The sequence below is a fragment of the Apostichopus japonicus genome, chromosome 4, assembly GCF_037975245.1.
Source record: "Apostichopus japonicus isolate 1M-3 chromosome 4, ASM3797524v1, whole genome shotgun sequence".
Classification (NCBI taxonomy): Eukaryota; Metazoa; Echinodermata; class Holothuroidea; order Aspidochirotida; family Stichopodidae; genus Apostichopus; species Apostichopus japonicus.
In genome coordinates, this window is record NC_092564.1 from 8,183,856 (window position 1) to 8,207,437 (window position 23,582).

Here is a 23,582-nt window from a genome sequence, read left to right on the forward strand (position 1 = left end):
TAAGGGGAAGGGGTTAGGGAATAAACTGGAGAAGGACAAAGACAGAAAGGTGTGGAAAAAAATATTAATATAGAGACTGATTACAGCAGTTTGAATCTCTTTTATATTTATTAATATAGTAAACCATTTGACGATACTTAGTCAGTCCTCAAAGTGGAAAGATTCTGATATTGTCTTTCTTTTAGCAGTTGACTGAATAATGAAGGACATATCAGTTGCAACAAGAAAATGTTTGAGAAATTCTGCTTGAAGATATGATATACAAGTCTGTTAGGGTAATTTATTTGATTTTAGAATTTGTAAGTGACTGTTTTCCATACATTGCCTCAAATGATGGAGGATACCACTTTTGATATTTTGATCTGCTCTCACTCACAGTGGGTATAGTTAGCCAAGTTTTGTGCTCCGTATGTAGAACTAATTATTAACAAACCTATGGTTAATTAAGTGTGTTCAATAGTATTTTTGTATTTTGCATATGTTTTGTTAAGCGCATTGAACCCTGGGATGTTGCGCTATTTAAGCACCGGTGTAATAATAATAATAATATTAACATATTATATCCATTCAACCATTGCCCCACCTTTGCTAAGTAAGACAAAAAAAAAAGAACCCTTTGAAAGTTAATTACTGAAATTTTGTTTTGCCTTTAAGAGCATTTCAATACGAAAGCTGTCGTTTGCAGTTGGTCATGAGTTTTCAGAAATTTGACAAAATTAACGACCTCATTATTAATACTTGAAATGAGATTGCAAATAGTCATATTGAGAAACCTCTCTACATGATTATATGAAAAGATCGCTTATATCAAGTAGGAATATGATTCTTACTGATACCAAGCTAGCTGAGACGACTGCTTTTCCTTACTCGACTCAAACATGATTTCCATTTAACCATGCTACACGGTTAAACACCTGGATTACTGTTTGTCCTCACAACATGTTTTCCTATTCATACTGTCCTGTACCAGTTTCTTTGATTGTTGTAAATGGTGGCATGCAGAGCTGCGGTATCAATCCTCAAATATTTGAATAAACTTCATCATTCACATCCTTGGGTTCTGAGAAATGTCAGTGACCAGAATTGAACACGTTTGTTACTTGGTGCATCTGCACTCTTGATTGATCTCGTTCAGGGTATCAGTCTAAACCGCAAAAGTAGTGCAGTGTACATCTGCTGTATGGGTGGCTGTGGGGATCTTAAATTTGCTTCACAAATTGTATTCTTAGCATCCCTTTAAGGATTATTAAATAGCAATAGGGCCAGTTAAGTTGTCAGTAATCAAACCGTTTTATAGAGCACCGTTTATGGAATTGCTAGCGGGTTGAGGTATGATCAACTTTTTCAATGTTTGCTCTCATATGTCAGAGATTCAAGCTTGGATAAATTTCAACATTAAATACATTAGACATTGAAAGAGAATTGGAAACATAGAACATCTTTGTATCATATGGATTCCTTGCGGAACTCGGCACAAAACACCCTGTTACACAGCAAATATCGCTACAAAATAAGCACATTTCGCACTAACTCTTTTCATAACTTTCTAAGTAGAGCACTCTGAAAACTCTTTCTTATGTCATTTTGAAGAAAATCGTGTCCTCTTTACAGTCATGTGTCGTTATTTATCATGCATGTGAACTAAACCCCGTACTTTTAATCTGAAAAAGTAAAAACCACTTCAGAAAGCAGTGAAAGTCTTCAAAATGTCCCTATCTCTCAATGCTTACATTGTGCTTGCTGGGAGTGTGATTGCATAACCAACTTCTTTCCTATGCCAAAGAAAAGTTTGTTGACTCCTCTCTCCAGTGATATAAAGTTCGACTTGATTGGTCAATATTAAGGCTCCTACTTTTCACTAGCAAATCAAAAGCATCGTAAGAAATTTTGTGAAGTCCTACTTTAAGCAGCTAATCTGAACACACCACATTGTGCAGTGCTCTTCACAGCAATGTCGGAGAGTTAAAACAGCAATGCTTCCTGTGCATATACAAAAGCATTTAATTCTCTGCTAACAGGCCGTTTATAGAGCAAAAAGTTTCCATATGAAGGCTACGTCGCTCTGTCTCTAGGTTCCTTCCTGAGATATGCTGTAACATACTTGACATTCATATGCTTTCTTCCTGAAGAGTATGGAGTCCTTAATCCACTCATAATGCATCACTACATAAATATCTTGACAAGTATTGAGTCTTAATGCACTCATAGTGCATCGCTGTACATAAATATGCTTCAATCAATTCATATTTTAATGAAGATTGTATACATCTTATGATTCCTTCAAAATGCTTCACTATATATATTTGTATATATATCAGGCCTTGAAATATAGGCGCTACAATTTACTGGCTAAATTGTCAGTCAAAGAATGGACATGATTTCTGCATCTCACATTAGCCCTGTATTACCGCATATTATCGGCAAATGTTATCTCACATTAGCCATGTTTTACCACATAATATCGGCAAATGCTATCTCACATTAGCCCTGTATTACCTTGTATTATCGGCAAATGTGGGTCATATGATCCTATCAGAACAAATGCTTCACTCTGTGCAATTTATGTGTACTTTTATGAAGAGTTTTAGTTTCATAGGAGGCTTGTAACCCAGAGGTCAATCCCATTCTAGCCAATAAATGTTCCTTGCTCCATTTCATTTTATGATCTCATCTGTTGTTATTAATTGTGTAGTAATCCTTGATATATAAACATACTAAATTTTCCAGGAAGAGTGTTGTGTGCTACTGAACGTGTCACTGTTAATAATGCTTAATGCATCACTACTGTTAATTCTCCATGTTCTCATCAATTATCTTCATGAATGCAACCATTCTAGGTAAAACATGATGTATTTTATACACGTACGTATCAATAAATGCCTCAGTCAGGGTGCCATGCTGCTTACCGAGAGGTTAATCGAGACGGTCTGATAGGACAGCAGGTGGCATTGTTTTCATTTCGCTGATCAAGAATTATTATTAATTTTTTAGAGAAGAGAGAGGCTCCAAGAGAGATGATGTTAATCTTGCTCCCGTCTTTTTGTATCTTTATTGAAACAAACGACCAAAAAAGGGATTGTTGAACTCTGGCATTATTTGCGATAAATTGACACTTGCGATGATAAAAGCTATTCTTGTGCAATGTCATTATAATGTCCCTCTGATTGGTGTCTTTTGATTTTCATGTTGTTTTTGCAACAGATCAGAAATGAGAAAGTGATAGTCAAAGCTAAAAGTAGAGTTGGTTCATTGGATAATTCGTGGTATACACCAGGAGGGGGCAATGTTAAGGTAGGTAGAGATACAGGTATGGTGTAAGCACCACACAGAGTATCACGATGGGACTTATAGTTTACCTGGGGTAATGGATGTCAAAGTGTGAGCTGATTGGCTACAGTGGATCTCCTCAGATTTATATTAATAGTTAATTTTTTTGTTGTTACTTCTGAGTAAATCAGGTAACATATATATCACTTACGGGGTACTCGATCAATAAGTTTCCAATTTAAAAAAAAAATTAGTTTCTGAGGTTTGACACAAAATGTTAGTCTTGAGAGAATGTCCATATCCTGTCACCTGCCAAGTATTAAATGATGGTAGAGTTGAAAGTAAAAAAAAACAGAAGATTCTTCGTAGCTTGATGGAACGGGAGATTGGCGAAGGGCAAAAAATGAAGAACGTAACAACTTTGAACATATAAAATGCTTCTGAGAAGAAGGGAAGGGGGGCAGGATGGGTATATGAGGGGTCTGATATGTGGAACCATGTAGCAGATGCAATTGCGTAATGTTTTTCATAGGTAAACACAATTCAGTCATGCAGTCAATTCACATTGAATTCCCATTAAAATCCTAACTTTTTCTTTAAATCCACAAACAGATCAAAAGTGAAAAAGTTGAAGTCAAAGCTAAAAGTAGAATTGGATCCCTAGACAATGCCAGCCATACCCCTGGGGGAGGAAAAGTAAAGGTAAGTGCAGGTGTCAGGGGAAGGGGTGGGGGGTGGTTATGGTAGGAGGAGGGGAGAACTGGTCATGTAGCTCCTATTGGTATAAGTGAAAGATGATTGACTGTGCAAGACATTGCTTTCTATATCTTTATTGTGTTTATCACAAGAAACATATAATTGATAGAACTTGTTTCATTTTATAATTTCAATCTTTCCTTTCTCATGCTTTCAATATCATCCATGTAAATAGCCTCCCCCACCCCCCCCCCCGGGTGTGACACCACCTGACTGTCAGGAGTTCTCTTTTATGGATCACATGACATATGAATCTTTTCAAACCATTTATATTAAGCAGTAGCCAAACACAACCTATCACTTAACTTCCTTTTTTATCTATACCATCAGATCAAATCTGAGAAAGTTGAGTTTGGCAAGAAAGCACAGAGCAAGGTTGGTTCCATGGATAATGTTCAACATACCCCGAGAGGTGGGGATGTCAAGGTGAGAGGTGTATTTTATTCCCTTGTAATTCAGTTGTTTTTAGATGATAGTTACAAATATTTCATTCCATAAATTAATACAATAAGGCTTATATTTTAATTATTAAACTCCTTCGCTTTGTACCCGTGTGAAATTAGTCTAGTTGTAACTACATTAAGTGGTAACTGGTAGAAGTTACAATGTCTCAATCACTAAACTGGGTATTGAAATGCAGTCTGCATCAATAAAATTTATCTTTAGTCCCTTCTTTTATCATTTTAGTTAGCAGAGAATGGGTGTGTAAAACTGAGTTTCTAGGCCAACTTCTCTGAACCTCTGTCAACAGAGGATGGGTATAAAACTGAGGCACTAGGCCAACATGTGCTATACCTGGACCTCTGTCAATAAAGTATGGGTCTGTAAAACTGAGGCATTGTAGGCTGAATGCTTCTTCACCATTATTCTACTTTGAAATCCAATCTCAGACCCAAACATGAAAATATCATTAAAGGGATCTTTCAGTGGCTGAAGTTGATTCTTTAAAAAAGTTGGCAGAAATTTCCCATTTAAGGTCATGACCACATCATCATAGCATTTGCCTTGCGAAGGTACAAAGTTTTTACATTTTTTAAATAGGTATTTAAGTGACGCAATATACTGATCGAAGTAGGTATGCTATTATTTCAATAAGTGCTGCTTAAACTTGGTACGTCATGCATTAATTCAGGTTCCTGTATTTAGCTTTCACTTTGTACTATTTTCCACTTTGTACATTTCCACTTTAATTTAACTTGAATTACCTCACCCCCTGAAGATATTAGATGTCCATGTGAACTTCGGTAGAGAAGCCAAGAGTAAAATCAAGTCTTTGGAAAATGCTACCTATAAACCACAAGGTGGCAACGTGAAGGTAAAACATTGACGGCAGCACATACTTCACTCAGCACATTCTTTTCATCTTTTGAACATTTTCCGTCCGTCTGTCAAATTCCTTTCTTTTGCTGCTGATGTTCATTTGATGTGCTCTGTAAGTGTGTTTACATCTTTAAGAAGCTGTCTGAGGTGTTGGGATTTGCTTTAAAGTTAAAAAATTCTTTATTGAGTATGATTTTGTGTTTTTATTGTGTTAAAGTTAGAGATGCAAGCCAGCCTAAATAATCAGTATTAGTCAGCATAAGTCACTATCTGTATGGGGTCCTCGTCTGACAGATGAGACACACATGTCTGGCCCGCAAAGTTAAGGACTCAACAATGTCTGTCCCAAGGATTTAATATATTCCTTTTTGCTCCTCTGTAAAATTAAATGTTATGATGTCGCTGCTTTGAAAATGTTATAATTAAAAATTCCTTTTGTTTTGCAATTTTAAATTTATGTTTGATATCCTAATATTGGTTGACATTACAAACTTTGTCCTTTTTGAAGAGCATTGTTCATTCAAATTAATGCTTTAGATCAATCAATCAGTCCATGAATTAGTTCTTTTTTTAAAAACTTGATGGAAAGGTTTAATCGCTTTATTTCTTCCACTTTTTACGCAATATAAAACATGATTCGATGATGTATTTCATAGAATAATGAAGAAAAAAGGAAAGAAAGAGTTGATTTCAACTTTATTAGATGGAGAGAATTTGGCAGATTTATGGCTTATTTCATTTCTTTTATTGTACTCTTTGGTAATATCATATTGTTTGTGTGATCTTACACTTACCTTACAGGTGTTTACGTTGTACTTTCAATATCATGTGTTGTGTCTGTTGTGTTTCTGGTATTAATTGCCAATTCATTCTGTTACTAACAAGTTGTTCTTTAACAGTCCATCTTCTTTTAACATTTAAGACTACATTTTTCACAAGTGAGGGAAAAATGGGACACATGTGTAACTTACTTGCGTGGGGTCAGTGATATTTCATAATGAATCGGCTAGATTTTGTGAATACCGTGAACTGTCACCTTTTGGCTTCTAAATGTTTCAGATTGAAACAGAAAGAGACAGTAGATTTAACATCTTCTTTTTAAATTAATCAAACTTAGTATGCTGATTGCCTTGATCTTCCAGATCATTTTCATATATAACAGCTCACAACTTAATGACTTAATTAGAGAAAATGTTTCAAGGTGGCAGGTAAATACTCTTACAAGTTTGGGTATGGTAGGACTAGGGGGAGGGGGTGGGGGGAAGGGTGGTTAAGCACCTGACAATTATCAAATATCAAGCTCCTTTTCTATTGCAACTTCAACTGACAGCACATTGTAGTGTGTATTACTGCTCAACACAGACTGGTACCAAGGGTCTATTTACTATGGATCACCTGCTGAGCTGGTATTAGGGATCTGTTGTTCACATCGGTTCACCTACTGTGTACCACTGCCGGGTACCACTGCTGGGTACAGATCATTGGTACAAGAGATCTCTGGTTTAAATTGGATCACTTATTGTGTACTACTCATGGGTACCACTGCCAATTAAGTACCACTGCTGAACACAGCTCATTGGTACTAGGGATCTCTTGTTCACATTGGGTCACCTACTGTGTACCAATGTCGAGTACCACGGCTGGGTACAGATCATTGGTACAAGAGATCTCTGGTTAAATTCGATCACTTATTGTGTACTGCTCATGAGTACCACTGCGGAGTCTCATTGGAACAAGGGTTGTCTGGTTTATGTTGGATCACTTATTAGGTACCACCGATGGAAAAGTGGCTGGTACAAAGGGTCTGACATTTTAGTTAGATTAAATATGCTGTTATGCAACATACCAAACAGGTCTGTATTGCTGCGGAAACCAATAGAAGAATAAGGGTGTTTGAATTCTACATTAAATTGCTGCCTCATAGCACCACTGATTAGTTTTCCAGAAGTTAGTAATGCATATTTCATCTCGGCTGATATTTCTTTCTGATTTTCATTCTGCAGATAGAGAGTCATAAAGTAGACTTTAAAGAGAAAGCTGCGCCAAAAATTGGATCTCTAGATAACGCTGATCATAAACCAGGTGGAGGCAACGTGGAAATATTAGATGAAAAACTGGAATTTAGAGATAAAGCTTCTCCGAAGGTAATTGTATATAATAATATTTATTCAAATGATTTCACTCAGAGGTCAGGATAATGTCAATGGATATATTGAGCAGTATAACAAATTTTAATCTCTTTTCCAATAACTAATCACTTGATTGGACAAGTAAATTATTCAAATAAAGTACTATGTTTTAATGGGTGTTCAATTTGCAGGGTAGAGATTGTGGTTGAAAACTTGTAGAAGTTTGGAGTCAAAGGTGGTAAAGTGTAATGAAGTTTGGGATACGTAGAATATCAGAATTAGTCAATATTTGTTGAAGGAGTTTGGTATGATATGAGGTGACTGTTTTCAGGTGTGATGGTTTGTTATGAGGTAACTGATTTTAGGTATGATGGTTTGTTATGAGGTAACTGGTTGGAGGTGTGATGGTTTGTTATGAGGTAACTGATTTGAGGTGTGATGGTATGTTATGAGGTAACTGGTTGGAGGTGTGATGGTTTGTTATGAGGTAACTGTTTGTAAGTGTGATGGTTTGTTATGAAGTAACTGTTTTCAGGTGTGATGGTTTGTTAGAAGGTAACTGTTTTCAGGTGTGATGGTTTGTTATGAGGTAACTGATTTTAGGTATGATGGTTTGTTATGAGGTAACTGGATGGAGGTGTGATGGTTTGTTATGAGGTAACTGTAAGTGTGATGGTTTGTTATGAGGTAACTGATTGGAGGTGTGATGGTTTGTTATGAGGTAACTGTTTGGAGGTGTGATAGTTTGCTATGAAGTAACTGTTTGGAGGTGTGATGGTTGTTATGAGGTAACTGATTGGAGGTGTGCTGGTTTGTTATGAGGTAACTGTTTGGAGGTGTGATAGTTTGCTATGAAGTAACTGTTTGGAGGTGTGATGGTTGTTATGAGGTAACTGATTGGAGTTGTGATGGTTTGTTATGAGGTTACTGATTGGAGGTGTGATGGTTTGTTATGAGGTAACTGATTGGAGGTGTGATGACTTGTTATGAAGTAACTGTTTGGTGGTGTGATGGTTTGTTATAAGGTAACTGGTTAAAGGGATAGTATAATCTGAGGTAATTTCTTGGAGGGATGCATGATATGATCTGAGGTAACTTTTCATGTTAAAATATTTCCAAGAATCTTACCACATGTGTGTGCGTGTTACTCTTTCTAATGTCGATGTTTTGATCTCCCTAGTGTACATCACTGGTGTGTTTCTACCTATGCAACTGTTTAAAATTATCTATACCCATAGCACTTTTGCATAAAAGAACAATAATATAATACTTGTGGATATGGTGATATTATTTTTGCAGATTGGGTCTCTGAACAATAACAATGGCGAGATGGAGCAAACCATAGAAGAGGTAAACATTCCTTAACTGGTATTCAATCATTTTATTTGGGGGGGGGGGGGTGTACCAGAAAGAGAAACACATGTAAAATGCAATGGAATTGCAGCATACAATTGACAAAAGAAAGATTTGGTCTTCACAGAGAAAATTGTCAATAAATAGTATCACAGGAAAGATATTGTGTAGTTGTAGGAAGAAGGGGGTTGGGGGGGGGAGTCAGGGTAGGCAGAAACACAAAGTAGTGAGCTCTCCCACTCAGCTAGAACATTTTCTTATGAAACAGGCAGACTTTCCGCTAATTCATTGAATTAGTGTTGTGACACTAATGTACACAACTAACAGTAGATTTGTGTCGATGTGTTAAGCTGGGGAGAAAGTTAGTCGCAGTCACAACCAGGTGCTTACATGAATGACTTATTGAGTTATTGGGTGTGAAGATTCGTGCACAAAGAAACGTCTCATGCCGGTAATCTGACCTAGTTTTAAATGAGGTGTAACAGAAGTGTTAGACACCACCATCGATCCCAGAAAATACACCAACAGATTGCTACCGTCGGTAATTAGACACTAGTGTACAGTCAATACATAAAGCTACGGTCAATACCCACAACACAGTGTGCATAGCAGCGATGGACATCTCAGGGCTACATAAGAGATAACAAGGTATCACATTTCATTACTGTCTGCATTTTGTAGCGACAAGAAGAAAACGTCATTTGCAAGCAATAGAAAGTTAACTTTTTCAGAGCGCGGCATCTCAATGTCTTTAAAACTGAATATCATCATTTTGGTAACTTGAGCAAGTCTGTGTGATGACAGGTTGACGTTCCGTCAGTGGACGACATGATATGAATGCGCCAATGAAAATTCACCCGAGACCAGCTGTTTGGCAGACTGATAATAATTTGTTCAGTGAAGCCATATAAGGCTATTTTGAGGACCTTAGCCAATGATGGGTGTATACTATTCAAAGCTTACCAGTTCTTCCTTCTCTGAGCTGTGTAGCTTTACAAGCTAAGATATATTCACAGCTGCTGTGATCATTGCGTCCTTCAAGGATCCTTGGTTGAGGATGTTTAAAAAATTAAAAGGAAAGGAAAATCAAGTCTATGTAACCCTAACTTGTTAAGAACAAGAAAAACAAGTTAATTTTTTCAAACAGGTGATGGAATGCTTTTTCGTAATAATCTGTAAATGATCAAACACCTTCACTGGGTATGTTGTGTTGTTTTATCCACTAAAGAGCCTGTGTAAGAGAATGTATAAAAGTAAGAGGGCCTGACGTTTCTATCCTAGCAGGATATTCTTCAGAGGCTGTTTACTTCTTCAGAGACTGTTAACTTGTTTAGAAAAAGAAAAAAGAGTTAATTTTTCTCAAACAGGTGATGGAATGCTTTGTCGTAATAATCTGTAAATGATCAAACACCTTCACTGGGTATGTTGTGTTGTTTTATCCACTAAAGAGCCTGTGTAAGAGAATGTATAAAAGTAAGAGGGCCTGACGTTTCGATCCTAGCAGGATATTCTTCAGAGGCTGTTTACTTCTTCAGAGACTGTTAACTTGTTTAGAAAAAGAAAAAAGAGTTAATTTTTCTCAAACAGGTGATGGAATGCTTTTTTCTTAATAATCTGTAAATGATCAAATACACTGGGTGTGTGTTGTGTTGTTTTACATCATTGATGAACAAGTTGATGTTGTGTTTGGATATGTTGGAAATTAGACGACAATTTAATACTATTTCCAGCTTTTGTCATTTCGACTGTGTTTTATACTTTCATCTTTCTTACTTCCTAGGTAAATGAAGAAGATGAGAATTGTGAGGCAGCTGGTGAAGTAGAGACAGGAGCAACCTCCTGATGTTATCCATTCAAATCATCCAAGTGGAAAAGTCAACAGGCAAACCCGAGAGAAGGACGGTCGGCTAGTTGGGAGAGCAACAGTAGGACACGCCCCTGTAGGTAGATGAAGGTCAGGTCATTGATGTTTTTGAAACATTGTTACGGTAATAAAACATCCATTGTGTTTTATTGCCTAGCAAGAAAGTCAAATCAATGAATGGATAAATCAAATAATAGTTTTTGCATCTAATGATTGTTTTTTTTTTTTTATATATTCTTTACATGTTTTCATTTATACGTGTTACGAAGCGAGGAGAATAGAGTTCAAGTTAATGATCATTGCCATTGCTTTTCACCATTTCTTGATTTTTTACAGGGCTTGAACAGTATCATTTTGAAAAAAAAAACATTATAATCATAGTACCAGCTAATCGTGGATTCAGTTGTTTATTTTCAATGCAGTATCTGTTTTGTAATCTGGAAAGTACAGATCTGTGTCCTCGTTTATACAGTTTTTTTTCCCTTTTTAAAACAGATACCTTTTTTTTCAAAACTTTTGAGACTTTCATTGTAGGTTTACGGTGTGCATGTATTAGATCCGTTGAAGAAGATATGAGTGTTCGTTAAGAAGTAGCTGTGGAAAGGTGTGATCTGGTTTTGAAGGAAAGAGAGATTTGATCTTAAAGTAATTGCCTTTTTTTTGCTTTGAGTGTATACAAAAGTCCTCATATATTTGAAGGGATGTAATTGTATGAAGGTGATATAGAAATTTAAGAAATTGTAAAGATATCTTCTGCGGCTTAGCTACAAGGGGAAAGGGGGGGGGTAGGGAGGGGATTGTGGGTGGTGGTGGTAATTGTTGCAGATGGAGAGAAGAGAGGAGAGGATATGGAAGTAGTCTAGCAATTCATTCCTCCTGAGGTTGGAATCTATCATTCTTTTCTGTTTTGAATATTTGTAAGATCCTAGCATCATGTCTTGTGATTAGAGAGGTCTAATAGTTCCTTAATACTAAAAAACAAAGACTCTGGTCTGTGTTTTTTACTGTAATAAACCAACTCATTTGCTTTTAGTGTTGTCATGCGAGGAAGGACAGAGTAGTTAATATTCAACTTGCATGATAACAAACGGCCTCCTCTCGCTTGCCCCTGACATGTATCATTTGCACAAAGAATTTGTTAAATTACTTTGTCAACGTCTCTCAACTCTCTTCATTTTATTGCATTGAGTTAGCCAATGTTTGTTTTATGACATTCATGTTTGCGAGTGCTTCTGCTTGCATGTATGTGTATCTCTGTGTGTCTGTCATTGGTTCATGTGTTACATTGGTTTGTGTGCGTTTGTTTGTATTCTGACCTAGGACTTGAACAAAAGAACTCCAGGTCCTCGGTTGTGATTTCTAAAGAATCACCACGTCCTCGGAAGAATTCTATTGTATGGGGTATTGTTAAGGTTAGGGTACGTGGATTTGAACAATGGAAAATACAATGGGGTCCTCGGTCTGAATGTAATACAAACATGTGTGTGTCTGTCTGTGTGTCTGTCTTTGGTTCGTGTGTTACATGCTAACTGAAATCCCACCACAACTTTGCTGTCTTGAGCTTCTTGCTTATTTTGAGCAAATGTTTTTTTAGAACGAATGTTCCCACCAGTATTCCCAGTATATCAACCTTTAGGCTGTATGTCTGTGTGATGCAGTGTGTTTAAGTCGTGTGTCTGCTGAGACTGTCTAGCCATCTTTGTACTTATTTGCTAGATTATTTTTGAAGTGTTTTTATGGTCACTGTTTCCTACTTGAGTTTGACTGTTTGTTGATAAATGTTTGAATGAAGTGCTGCTTTGATATCTTCATTTAGGTTTTTTTCTTTTCATGTTTTAGGATCATAAAAGCTACAGAACTAAAGATTGATAGAAGTGAACTCTAGTCATATTTGACGGGAAAATAAAAAGAATAAATTGATGCATTCTTTTGCAAATGTTGGCACATGTAACAAACTAACTTGAAGTCATTAAGGTTGATACTCATTTTGGGAATGTGACCTTTCCAACATAGCAGTGTGTTTGACCCATTTCAAGGCTTAGTGAAAAAGCTTCTGTGTGTTGTGACAGAAACTGTACTATTGTTGTTTTGAACTCTGTTTACTATAGTTGTTTTGAACAATGTTTACTATTGTTGTTTTGAACACTATTTTTATGCCTATTATCCATACGTTCTGATCATAATTTAGAATTGTTGACTTTACATTCCCATAAAGTTGTGGTCATGTTGATGTGCATGTAGTTCACATATTTTCAGTTGTCATGTCAAATACTACAATTTCAAATAGTTATATTGTTTAGTAGTTACTGCACAGCCCAGTGGTGTGTTACCTGCCATAGCCACTTCTACTATTTGCTGCCTAATGCTAATTTAGCATCAAGCAAGGAGGGAGTGTGAGGGGTGGGGGAGGGGGTTGAGGTGGGATGGGAAAAATGAAGAGAGGAGAGGTTTTGTGAGGAATAATGGATTTAAATATCATTTATCTCAGTTAAAAAGAGTCACTGTTTTTAATGTATCTGTCCGTAGAAGTAGTATTTTAAATACGTTCTTGTGAATATAAATACACTGGTATTATAAAGTTAAGGCATCTGCAGGGGAATTTCCATCTCCCCCTGCCGGCTCCACTAGGGAGATGGCATGCTGTGTAGACTGCTCTACGATGTCAGTGTGAGAATGTAATTGTACATAAATCTTGAAGCCTAAAGGTTAAAATATGAGCTCCCTCTTGCACAGTGAAGATCACAGAGTTGGATTTGTGATTCAGTTGGAATTCAGATGGAATTCTAGACTATCAAGACAAAAATATTTGTAAAAAAAAATAAAAAATATAGTTTGTTGGGTTTAGGGTGTATGTACCATGTAGACCAATGCTCTGCTTTCCAGTTTTTACATGTGTACAATATATATGTAATATGTATGTTGAAAGGGTTTTTAAGATGTATTTTATCACTCCGTGTGTATGTGGGTGTGTGTGTCTGTGTGTTTTAACCTTTTTGCACGGTACTTGGTAGTCTTTCACTTCTAATTTCAGTCTAGTTTGTGTCCTTCAACTTTATTGTAGGTATTTGAGATCATAGATAGAATTTTAATAGTTGTAAAATATATATTAGATGTTATAAACAGATTAAAAACAAATTTATCTGAATTTAAAACACCAATCATTCAAGACCAGATCATGTCGTTATATATGGTTTAATAAAAGAGAGAGAAGTTTTACAGTTGTGATATATTTTCCAAACTTATCTGTGACAATTCTACAGCGTAGACTGTGTATCTGGCAGCAGTATCTGAAATATTCAAACATATTTTAAAAAATGTATAAAATGAAAATACAAACTTGCTACAAAATTTATGAAAAAAATTATAACATTGCTGTGAAATTGTGCAGTGTAGTAGAAAAATATCAGAGAATCAGGATGAAACTTATTCAGGTTGGTTTCATTCAGAAAATATAATGACTTGAAAATTTTGCCGTATTATTTTACACTGCAAATTCAGTAAGATAAATGGTTTGGTAGATATCAGTGTTGCATTGGTTCAACATTTAGTGTACTTTTAGAAGTTATTATTTCTGATGTTATTTTGGATCAAATTATGGCTGAGGTGAACATGTTAGTTCTTGACAAAGATAAGAAAAATAGACCAAACATAAAATTTACATCGGGAACAATTTATTCTAGTCCTTTAATACATTGGAGGCTGATGTGTTATATGTAAATATATTGTTGCTATGCCAACCACTAGTTGCTAAGGGCTAATTAAAGTATGAAGTTGACTTTTCTACTTGGAGTATTTCTAGAATCTTTAATAATGCATGTTTATCTTATTCTGTTGTGTAGTATCTGTTCTCCCTGCTTTTTTCCCCTTTTTGCTGTTGCTTTTTATTGACTGATACCAAAGCTGCTGGAGAAATACACAAAAATGGTAAATAAAATGATAGAAATAGCCAGCATCTAGCTTAAGAAATTTGATTTAAGACCATTCCAAAGTGATGCACACATTGCTAGTAGCTCAATTCCATTCCATTGTAAATAAACGGTTATTGTTTTTTGTTTTTCACCTTTGTAGCTCAGCGCCCGTTTTCCTGTGAGTGGTCTAATTTTCCAATCTATCAAGTTCCATTTTTGATCATTCAATGATAGTATTTTGTACATATTTGTCCACTCATGAAAGACTAGTTTACAATGTCCCCATTTTTTTTTAAATTTTATATTCAGGTATCAATATTTAGACATAACTAATTATAAAAATAATGATGGTTTCTGCTTTATAGTGTGATTGGTATGCCTTAACAGAGAAAGGTCACATGATGGCTCTGGAAAGATTTTTCTTGTTAATTATGTATTTCATAATAAGAAGTTCATGTTACACCAACCTTTAGAAATTTGGCAAGAATCTCAATCCACTTAGCTGAATGTACCTCGCTGTGGATGCTTCAAACAGTATCAAAGTTTTGATGATTATTTCTCAAGCTCACAGTAAGTACTCGATGCCACAAATCGCACTATACTTTGTATAGATTTTAATGAACTATGCAGTGGTTTTGTTGCCCAGTTTTGACTGTGAAAGTCTGAAATATGCATTTACATTGTGAACCCTTTATTGAACAAATTTTTTGAAAGTAGTAACTGGCTGAGAAATATATGCCAACTGCAGGCCTCAAGGCCATATTTTTTAATATTTGCTGCTTGGATGGTGCAATGACCTATTACAACCTCTCTTTTATCCTTTCCAAAAGTCATAGTTTTGCCAATCACATCCACTAAGTGATGCCACAGTTCAGGTAAACTTTGTACAGATTTTAATGAGCTTTGTCGTAGTTTGGACCAAGCTTGGACCGACTGGCAAATGAATACAGACTGCAAGGTCATATTTTAGAATTTGCTGCCCTGAATGGTGCAATGACCTATTATAACCTCTTGTACCCTTAAGTTAGCAATGTTTAATGTGTGTTTATAGTGTTTTGTAAAGGGAATATTATGTTAATGTGTGAGAAACTCATACTTTTGTAATTTAGGACATACAATTGGTCTGATTCAGAATTAATTCTTTCAATATAGCTGTGCTTGTTGAAATGTTACACCTAAGACAGCTCAGCAGGTTTGTCATAAGACAGAAATATTATCAGTAAATCCGTGCAATCCATGGGTGAGGTGCATTTTTCAAATTTCTCTAACAAGTAAATCTCATGGGTAAATAAGATCACTTTATAAAGAAAATCATCGTTAACTCTATGTATTGAATTTTGAACAAACATTGCAAAGCTAAAGACATCTGTGCCATTTAATCCAAGAATATGTTAAATCAGGCTAACAAATTGTAAGTATTTTACATATTGGGTTTCATTGCAATTATTTTTCTCCCAAAGTTCATAAGAAAGTGCTCTTAGAAATATTAGTAATTTTTCAACATTTTTTGTTGTCTGTTGTAACAGGAAATGTGTGCATGTGTGACCTGTATTGCTACTAATATTAATTTAAAAAAAAATTATGTATTGCATAATTCAAATTATCATAAGAAGCTATGTACTTCATCCTTATTCTTCATGGTTGTCTATGACTGTGTTGTATTCATGTAATTGATGCAATGAACAATAACTCGTTTTAAACTGTGAATTCTGGATTTGGGCTTCATTTTTACAGATCGATGGCGTGTACGCACAAACAGAAAACCAGCTATGAGGATTGGAATATTATGATGTTTGTTGATTGTGAGTAGCAGTCTCACCATTGAAGCCTAGTAGTCTACAGCCTAGGCCTACAGCACAAGATAGGAGTAAACAACAAACAAACCAAATATGTAGAATGGATATTCAAAATATTAAGTTCAATTTATACAAATCTTAAAATATTATATTTTCCATCTGTTTTTGAATTGACATAGTTAGATTGAATTGATAGGAAAGACTGATATGAAATGTATATAGAAAATCTCAGAAATTATAAGGTTCTTTTAAATATTTGTCAATATAATATGTGATGTAAGAACTACAACAATAGTTTCCTTAAAATCAAGGACATTTAAATATGTAAAGTAAAATGAATAACTTTTAATTGGCAAGATGCAAAACTCTAGTCACAGGTTGGTTTGGCAAATAAACACCGACTGTCACGAACACCAAAGAAATCCACCCGAAATAGTTTTTTTTCCCTGTGAAACATTTTCTTGTCACTTTTTAGCGTAGAAAAAATTCTTGCAAACAATCAAATTTCCCTGAACAAAAAGACATGAAAATAATTTTTCCCTTCTATGTGATCTGTTTAAAAATTGTGATTAATTTTTGGGTAAAATTTTGATAACATTCATTTACTAAAATTTATTGTAAAAGAATAAAGAAAAACAAAGGTTTTCAACATTGTTGGTTTATGTACATTTGATCACAAAAGATATGATGATGTCTTTGAACAACTGTCCAAGGTTTCTTAACATTGGATCAAATCATTGATTACTTCTTGTTGCTTTATGTACATATTAAATGTTTTTTCCTTGATCAACTCTTGACAGAATACAATAATCTGCTAAAGACAATTGTGCAAACTGAATAACAAAAGCAGACTTTTAACAATACCAATATTTGACATCCATACTAGGTAATTAAAAAACATCTTCTTCCGGGAATTTAATGAAGGCTGTATGCAAACAACAATTTGAGGAGGGTGGAAAAATAAAAATAGTTTTATATATATATATACTTTTAAGCATCGGATACGGTAGGTTTATCATATGACTTGTATACCATATTGTCAAACCCACTGGGCATATCCTGAGTGGTGGCGGGAGGTGGTGGGGTACTTCTGGATCTTGTCATAATCATAAAGATGGTTAGGAAAATGAGAATGCAGGCAATGACACTAGCGATGACAATACCAGCAATAGCTCCACTTGATAATCCTGAAGAAATGAAACAAAACAACAGTCAAAATGGCTGCTGAAGTAAAGTGATATCCCTCCCAATTGCTTACGGACAAACGCAGAATTTTTGCAAAAGTTAGAAGATGGTATATTTTTGCCTCCATATAATGTTGCATCCTGTTGGTGAAGTGACCAAACAGAGGGAATGAAGCCACCTATATGACAAACTTGATAATATGTTGGTAGAGTGCTCTTAATAGGCTCTATTGTTACTAATTTGCAAATATGCACAAACGTATAAATGTGCACAAAATATACTTTGGATAGCTTTTAATTTAACTTATGAACCGAATTCATTACAAATCAACAGAGGGCGCTGTTATGTCAGTCCTATGCACTCCATTGCTGTAGATCAAGGTACCATGAGATGATTACTATTCTTATGTACAAACAATATAGATTATAATTATTGTTTGAAACATATGTTCAAACTTTCAAGTCAACGTGAGAGTAACTGTCATGAAGCAGAAAAACTTTTGTTTTCTAAAACGTATTGTTGTTACTGCGTAGCTGCACAAGTGGAACAATGAGCAAGTCTACCACCCAGCACGTATTTTATTCCACGATTGTTAAGCAGTACAGATCACATCTATTAGAGCTTGTTAATTTCATTCTGAGATTATTAAACAGTAAAGTACAGGTCACACCTATACGAACTGGCATGAGAGCGCCCTCTATTGAATCTCGTAGAGCCTCATTCAATTAAACGAATGGCTGTGATATTCAGGTAATAAACTTTGTTAAATACAATTTCATAATTACACCCAGGAATGTAAGATACATAATAAACTTACCAGCACTGATAGGCTCTGGAGTTACAGGTGGAGCAGGCGTAACCGATGGTTCTTGAATGCCTGCAAAAGTAGGTGAAATGATTAGAATACGGTGAGGTTTAATCAAACTTTTAGGAATAAATATTTGTTCCACGTCATGCTTCCTTGGTTCAGATCATGGCAAAGCATAATCACCAGCCTAGAGTTATCTAACTTGATGGAGACATGACAGTTACAGACCTGCATCATAATACAATTCATTTTTGGATGTCCTAAATTGGACAAGTTACACAATGATACGATTGTTAGGTGCTTGTTGTCAGGTCATGCAAAGAAAGCCTACGTTTAAATCCTGCACAAGTTCATCCAGTATTACATGTATGATTTCTGTTTCAGCTCAGAAACTATTCAGTGTAACAGCTTACCTTTAGACATCTTGCAGACGTAGTTGGCCCTGGCATGGCAGTCAACATCATTCCATTTCCCATATTGATCTGTGTACATCTCCACACAATCTTCGGGGTTACCCCTGTATTCCTCCGATGGTTCCTCGTTGTTCCAGTGTGTGTAACCTGTGGCACTACCATCAGTCCACTCGTAACCACCTGTTCATTGGAAAAGAATAAGAGATGGTAAGAGCAGGTGTCCGTCAGTTTTTTCCTGTCGTAACAAAATCTTTATCTACAACTTCCAAAACTGACAAAATGTTGCATGTAAAGTAAAAACATGATGCTCATTCTTATGTTGCAATCTTATGTTGAGATGAACCAAGTACTGCCACTTCAAATGATACAGGACAGCTGGTCACAAGAATTGTCATATTGAAGCCTGATTAGATTACATGCTAACAGTGATTAGTGACCACATCAAATATGAGTGGAAATGTAAATTTACCAGAGAGTCAAGAGGCTCAATGGTTAATTGCCGCATTTTATATACAAATAAGAAAGCCGAGAGGCTTAGTGATTCCTTACCACACTTTACATTTTAGAATCTGATCAAAACAATAGGGTTCTTGTACTACATAAGATGGATCCACACACTACATATGAAGTAAATCCCAGCTTTAAAGTGTTTTTACAAGGTTTACAGACTTTGACCTCTGATGTCCTCAAATGATGTTTGACCTATGAAGAGAAGTATAAGGTTCGTGCACTCAGTAAGGTAGCTTCACATACTAAGTATGAGGCAAACCCCAAGCTTAACTTTTTGAGTTAAGAGAGAGCTTAAAGGCCAAGGTGTCACACAAACATGCTCACAAACACAAATGCTCACAAACACACTGCACCACCATTGCAAAGATTCCTTTTGCCTTGACAAGGAAAATGATGATTCATCAAACATGTTATAATCAAACACAGCTAATGTTGTTGATTTACCTTGTGAGTTTCTTCTGAGGCCAATCCACACACTGACACCAAAGTTACCAATAGTTCCAACAAAATCCCTGATAAATTCATTTTCGGCTTTACTGTGAACACTGGCCAGATTACCACCGGCTTGAGAACAGGTGTATTCCGCCTCTGCCCACGACACCCAAGTAGCTTCAAGTTGATACCAATAACATGCAGAGCCCGAGTCTGTCCAGCCATCCATACATTCACCCTCCACTGGTTTATCCGTTGGTGGTTTTTCAGCTAACAAAATAAGAAACATTGGAAAATTATTCCTGGAGTGTTAGCTCAGTGCTTAACGTCGGTGCCTTTCAATCATAAGGTCCCGAGTTCGAGTCACTCCAAGATTAATGTATGTCGTCCAGTTACAGAGTTGTTGACAATTCATAATCATGGATGTTTAATATGAATGTGAGAAGAGATCCTCCTTGTACGCGAATAGAGTAATGCAATAATATGTGAGTGAAGACGCTGTAACTCTGGTAGGAGGAAATGGACTAGGGTTGTTAAGTTTCAAGATGAAATACAACAAGCTATTTTTAAAACATCCAACTGTACATTGATTAGTTTTCCTTTGAGAAAGCTACAAAGAAGCTAACTGAGCTTGCTCCTTGACATAAAATGTTACCACTAAAATAGTTTCACAATAAAGATGAAATAGATCTGAGTAGCCAATGAACAAACCTGTCGTTATCTTGCATATACTTCTGTGTAGTTCTGAGCATACAGTATTATTCCAACCATTCATGGCCGAGGTGTAGACACAACCCTCTCCGGCATTCTGGGAGGGTTCATTATAACCCCAATTGGTGAAATGTAGTGGCCATTCATCCTCCCAGGCAAACTCACTCTCATCTTGATTAGGCTATTGAGAAAGAACAATTCAAAACATTCATGATGTCTTGATAATTATGAGGAGCAAATTATTTAGATTGGGCAGGGTTGGGCACTAAATGAATCATGTGGGCTACATGGAAAGTTTTTACCCAATATGTGGGTTACAGTACTTCAGGCCATATGGTTCTACCAGCTTTATTATTAAAGTTGGTTGTGAGAACCTTGCTGACAGCAGACAATGTGCTTGATATTGGCAAGTTGCCAACCTGTGATCAAGACCTTGATTGGAGAGAAAAGGACAGTAGGGGTGAAATAAGTATGTTATAGAAGAGAGGTGAAGAATCGGGTGGAGGAGTGGGGGGGGGGGGTTAATCCTAATCTAGAATAATACATACAATAACCTAAATGATAGTTTATGAGAGAGAGATAGAGCTACCTGAGCCTAATTTTGCCATTTTGATTTACCTTCAAAATGCAAAGAATACAGATAAATTATTCAAGAGTCAACCAAAAGGGGGGGGGGGGGGGGGAGGACATCACTTTTATGATTACATGACCAATTTTCAAATCAATAAAGCTTCCTTTTCTGGCATTGATCTTAAAGGATGACTTGGCACCAAGTTAACTTGTTTATATTGCAGACACTTTTAAAACCTTTGCAATCAGTTCAGCTTGTATTTCTACAACACTTTCATCAGGTTCATCAATTAAAGTAACTAAACTATATAGGTTAACATGCGGATTTGTTAAGGACAGATGGTGTTTAATGTCATTCAAAGGTGTTTTGTTGTTGATATGAAGATGAAAACAACACATTTTAGGTTGAGTTATTTTACAATTGATAAAACAATGGTTTAACCTTAACATTTAGACTTGCAATGAGGAGCCAACATCATCAACTTAACCCTAAAAGAGAATTCCAGAGAATTAGGTTAAAGGTGAATATTTTGAAAACTGGAATTAGCTATAGAAACATTACTCACCCCCTTTGTTTACACTTTTCTTAGACTATAACATACCAAGTCTAAACATGTTTCCTAAAGTCATCCTTTAATTCATCTTAACACAGTTTCACCACCTTCTGTAACAAACATGCATAAAACCAGTCTTCTTCAGTACAATGTGTTAATGACACTTACGTTTGTGTCCCTCAAACCAATCCATGCATCGTCTCCTTCATTGATGTGTAAGGTCAGCTCCACGAATGCTTGATCGTAAGTATCGTCGATTGTCGCTAGAGAAGCACCCTCTGAAGCGCATTTATCTCTGGCCTGGTCATAGCTGGTCAGCTGATTAACATACTTGAAGCAACTCTCCCCGTAGGACCTGTAATCTGTGAAACCAGGGATCGTACAAGGTCCAAAATCAACCACCTGACCATCGCCAGCTTCTGGATCTATAGAAATAAAAATAGGAGAATTCACCTGTTAAGACTTGTATCATTTAAGGAAACGGAAATTTAGCTTACAGATAAATCCATCATAGTTCGTAACAAACATGTTTTATTTGTGTTTACAACTCTAAGCTATTTGATACTAACATTCCACAGCAAAAAAGTTTCATTAGCTTGGCTGGCTAAGTGTTATTTCAAATTATGAAGTTACAGCCAATCCTTTTCCAGCTTTTGGAAGCTTCAGCATCCCATTGGAATGGGTAAAAAATATATAAGTGTATTTTTAGCATTCATATAGAGAGCTACCTGGTGATTGAAGTAGCAGTGATATGTATACATATAAAATTCATAAATATTAATATATATCATCAGATATGAATATAAGTCAATTAGCATTGATGCAGTGCACTATTTCATGAGTAACATAGCATTCACATGTACTATTTAATATAATGAGGGAGCATTCACACAGAGCACTACTTAATGAAAAAAGTGAGTCTTCTGTATATATACATATTCATCTGTATATATATACATATTCATCTGTATATATATACATATTCATATGTATCCTTACTTGTTAATATCAATGAATAAACATTCCTATAGTGCAAGTTATGAAAAAGATTGAAGCAATCATGTGATAAGTAAACAAGGATTGCTAAAAAAGATAACTTTGATCTCCAAGCAAATGCATCATTTGTGATTGAAAGGTTACTTTGTTTCATAAGCAGCAGTGAAATCTAACCTGAGTTTTTCTGACAGATGTATCCAATCTGGTTGCTGCATCGGACGTTACTCCATATTCCGGCAAAATCGTAATCGTTCTGCATTTCAACACAATCGTTGAGATCCTTCAGGAGAGAGAAACAATGAGAATAAATTATTTAAAACTAACAACCTCAAATTTTTATGATAAACAAAGGCATGGAAGGAAATATGTGAATGTAATCAGTGAAGAGGCTCCCATAGAGCTTTATTATATGGAAGGAGAGAATATATGTGAACATGTACAAATAGTAATACATACTGCTTGTGACATTAACCTCATCAATAATTTTACAGAGACTGACACTTCAATGATCTTGAGAATACTGCACCAACAAACTCTCTTAAATATTGTGCTTAAAGGCATTGAAGGCTCAAAGAAACGTCTCATGCCAGTAATCTGACCTAGTTTCGAATGAGGTGTAACAGAAGTGTTAGACACCACCATCGATCCCAGAAAATACACACACAGCTTGCTACCATCAGTAATTAGACACTAGTGAAAAGTCAATACACGCAGCTACGGTCAATACCCACAACAGTGTAATAGCAGCGATGGACATCTCAGGTCTAGATAAAAGATAACAAAGTATCACGTTTCATTACTGTCTGCATTTTGTAGCGACACGAAAAAACTTGCAAGCAACGGAAAGTTAACTTTTTCAGATAGCGGCACGCAGTTTGGGGCGAGTCTTCAATGCCTTTAAGACTAATACATCACTCATTACTGCTGAGGTTAATCAATGTTGGTTCACAACTGGAGTATTTAAAATACTGACATGCTGATCCATAAAGTGATTACAATAAAATAGATGG

The 23,582-nt window shown here is 35.8% G+C and overlaps 2 protein-coding genes across 7 annotated transcripts in view; one reads left to right on the forward strand and one right to left on the reverse strand.

Moving 5' to 3' along the window:
- Window positions 1-16,304, forward strand: part of LOC139966347 (uncharacterized) — a 69,198-nt gene extending 52,894 nt beyond the window's left edge. For 3 of the 6 annotated variants that reach the window (XM_071969253.1, XM_071969257.1, XM_071969254.1), the window contains 7 exons: window positions 3,202-3,291; window positions 3,880-3,969; window positions 4,354-4,449; window positions 5,243-5,338; window positions 7,347-7,487; window positions 8,772-8,822; window positions 10,606-16,304. In XM_071969253.1, coding sequence (XP_071825354.1) covers window positions 3,202-3,291; window positions 3,880-3,969; window positions 4,354-4,449; window positions 5,243-5,338; window positions 7,347-7,487; window positions 8,772-8,822; window positions 10,606-10,668 — 627 coding nt within the window. In that variant the 3' untranslated portion in view covers window positions 10,669-16,304. The remainder of the gene's footprint in view (window positions 1-3,201; window positions 3,292-3,879; window positions 3,970-4,353; window positions 4,450-5,242; window positions 5,339-7,346; window positions 7,488-8,771; window positions 8,823-10,605) is intronic. The other 3 variants (XM_071969255.1, XM_071969258.1, XM_071969256.1) reach the window with 2 other exon arrangements.
- A 185-nt stretch (window positions 16,305-16,489) lies between these two features.
- Window positions 16,490-23,582, reverse strand: part of LOC139966343 (macrophage mannose receptor 1-like) — a 44,077-nt gene continuing 36,984 nt past the window's right edge. Inside the window, exons 37-43 of the mRNA XM_071969243.1 lie at window positions 22,747-22,852; window positions 21,745-22,001; window positions 20,453-20,633; window positions 19,754-20,011; window positions 18,800-18,979; window positions 18,396-18,455; window positions 16,490-17,580 (exon numbers count right to left, since the gene is read on the reverse strand). Of these exons, the coding sequence (XP_071825344.1) occupies window positions 17,384-17,580; window positions 18,396-18,455; window positions 18,800-18,979; window positions 19,754-20,011; window positions 20,453-20,633; window positions 21,745-22,001; window positions 22,747-22,852 (1,239 nt within the window). The 3' untranslated portion in view covers window positions 16,490-17,383. The remainder of the gene's footprint in view (window positions 17,581-18,395; window positions 18,456-18,799; window positions 18,980-19,753; window positions 20,012-20,452; window positions 20,634-21,744; window positions 22,002-22,746; window positions 22,853-23,582) is intronic.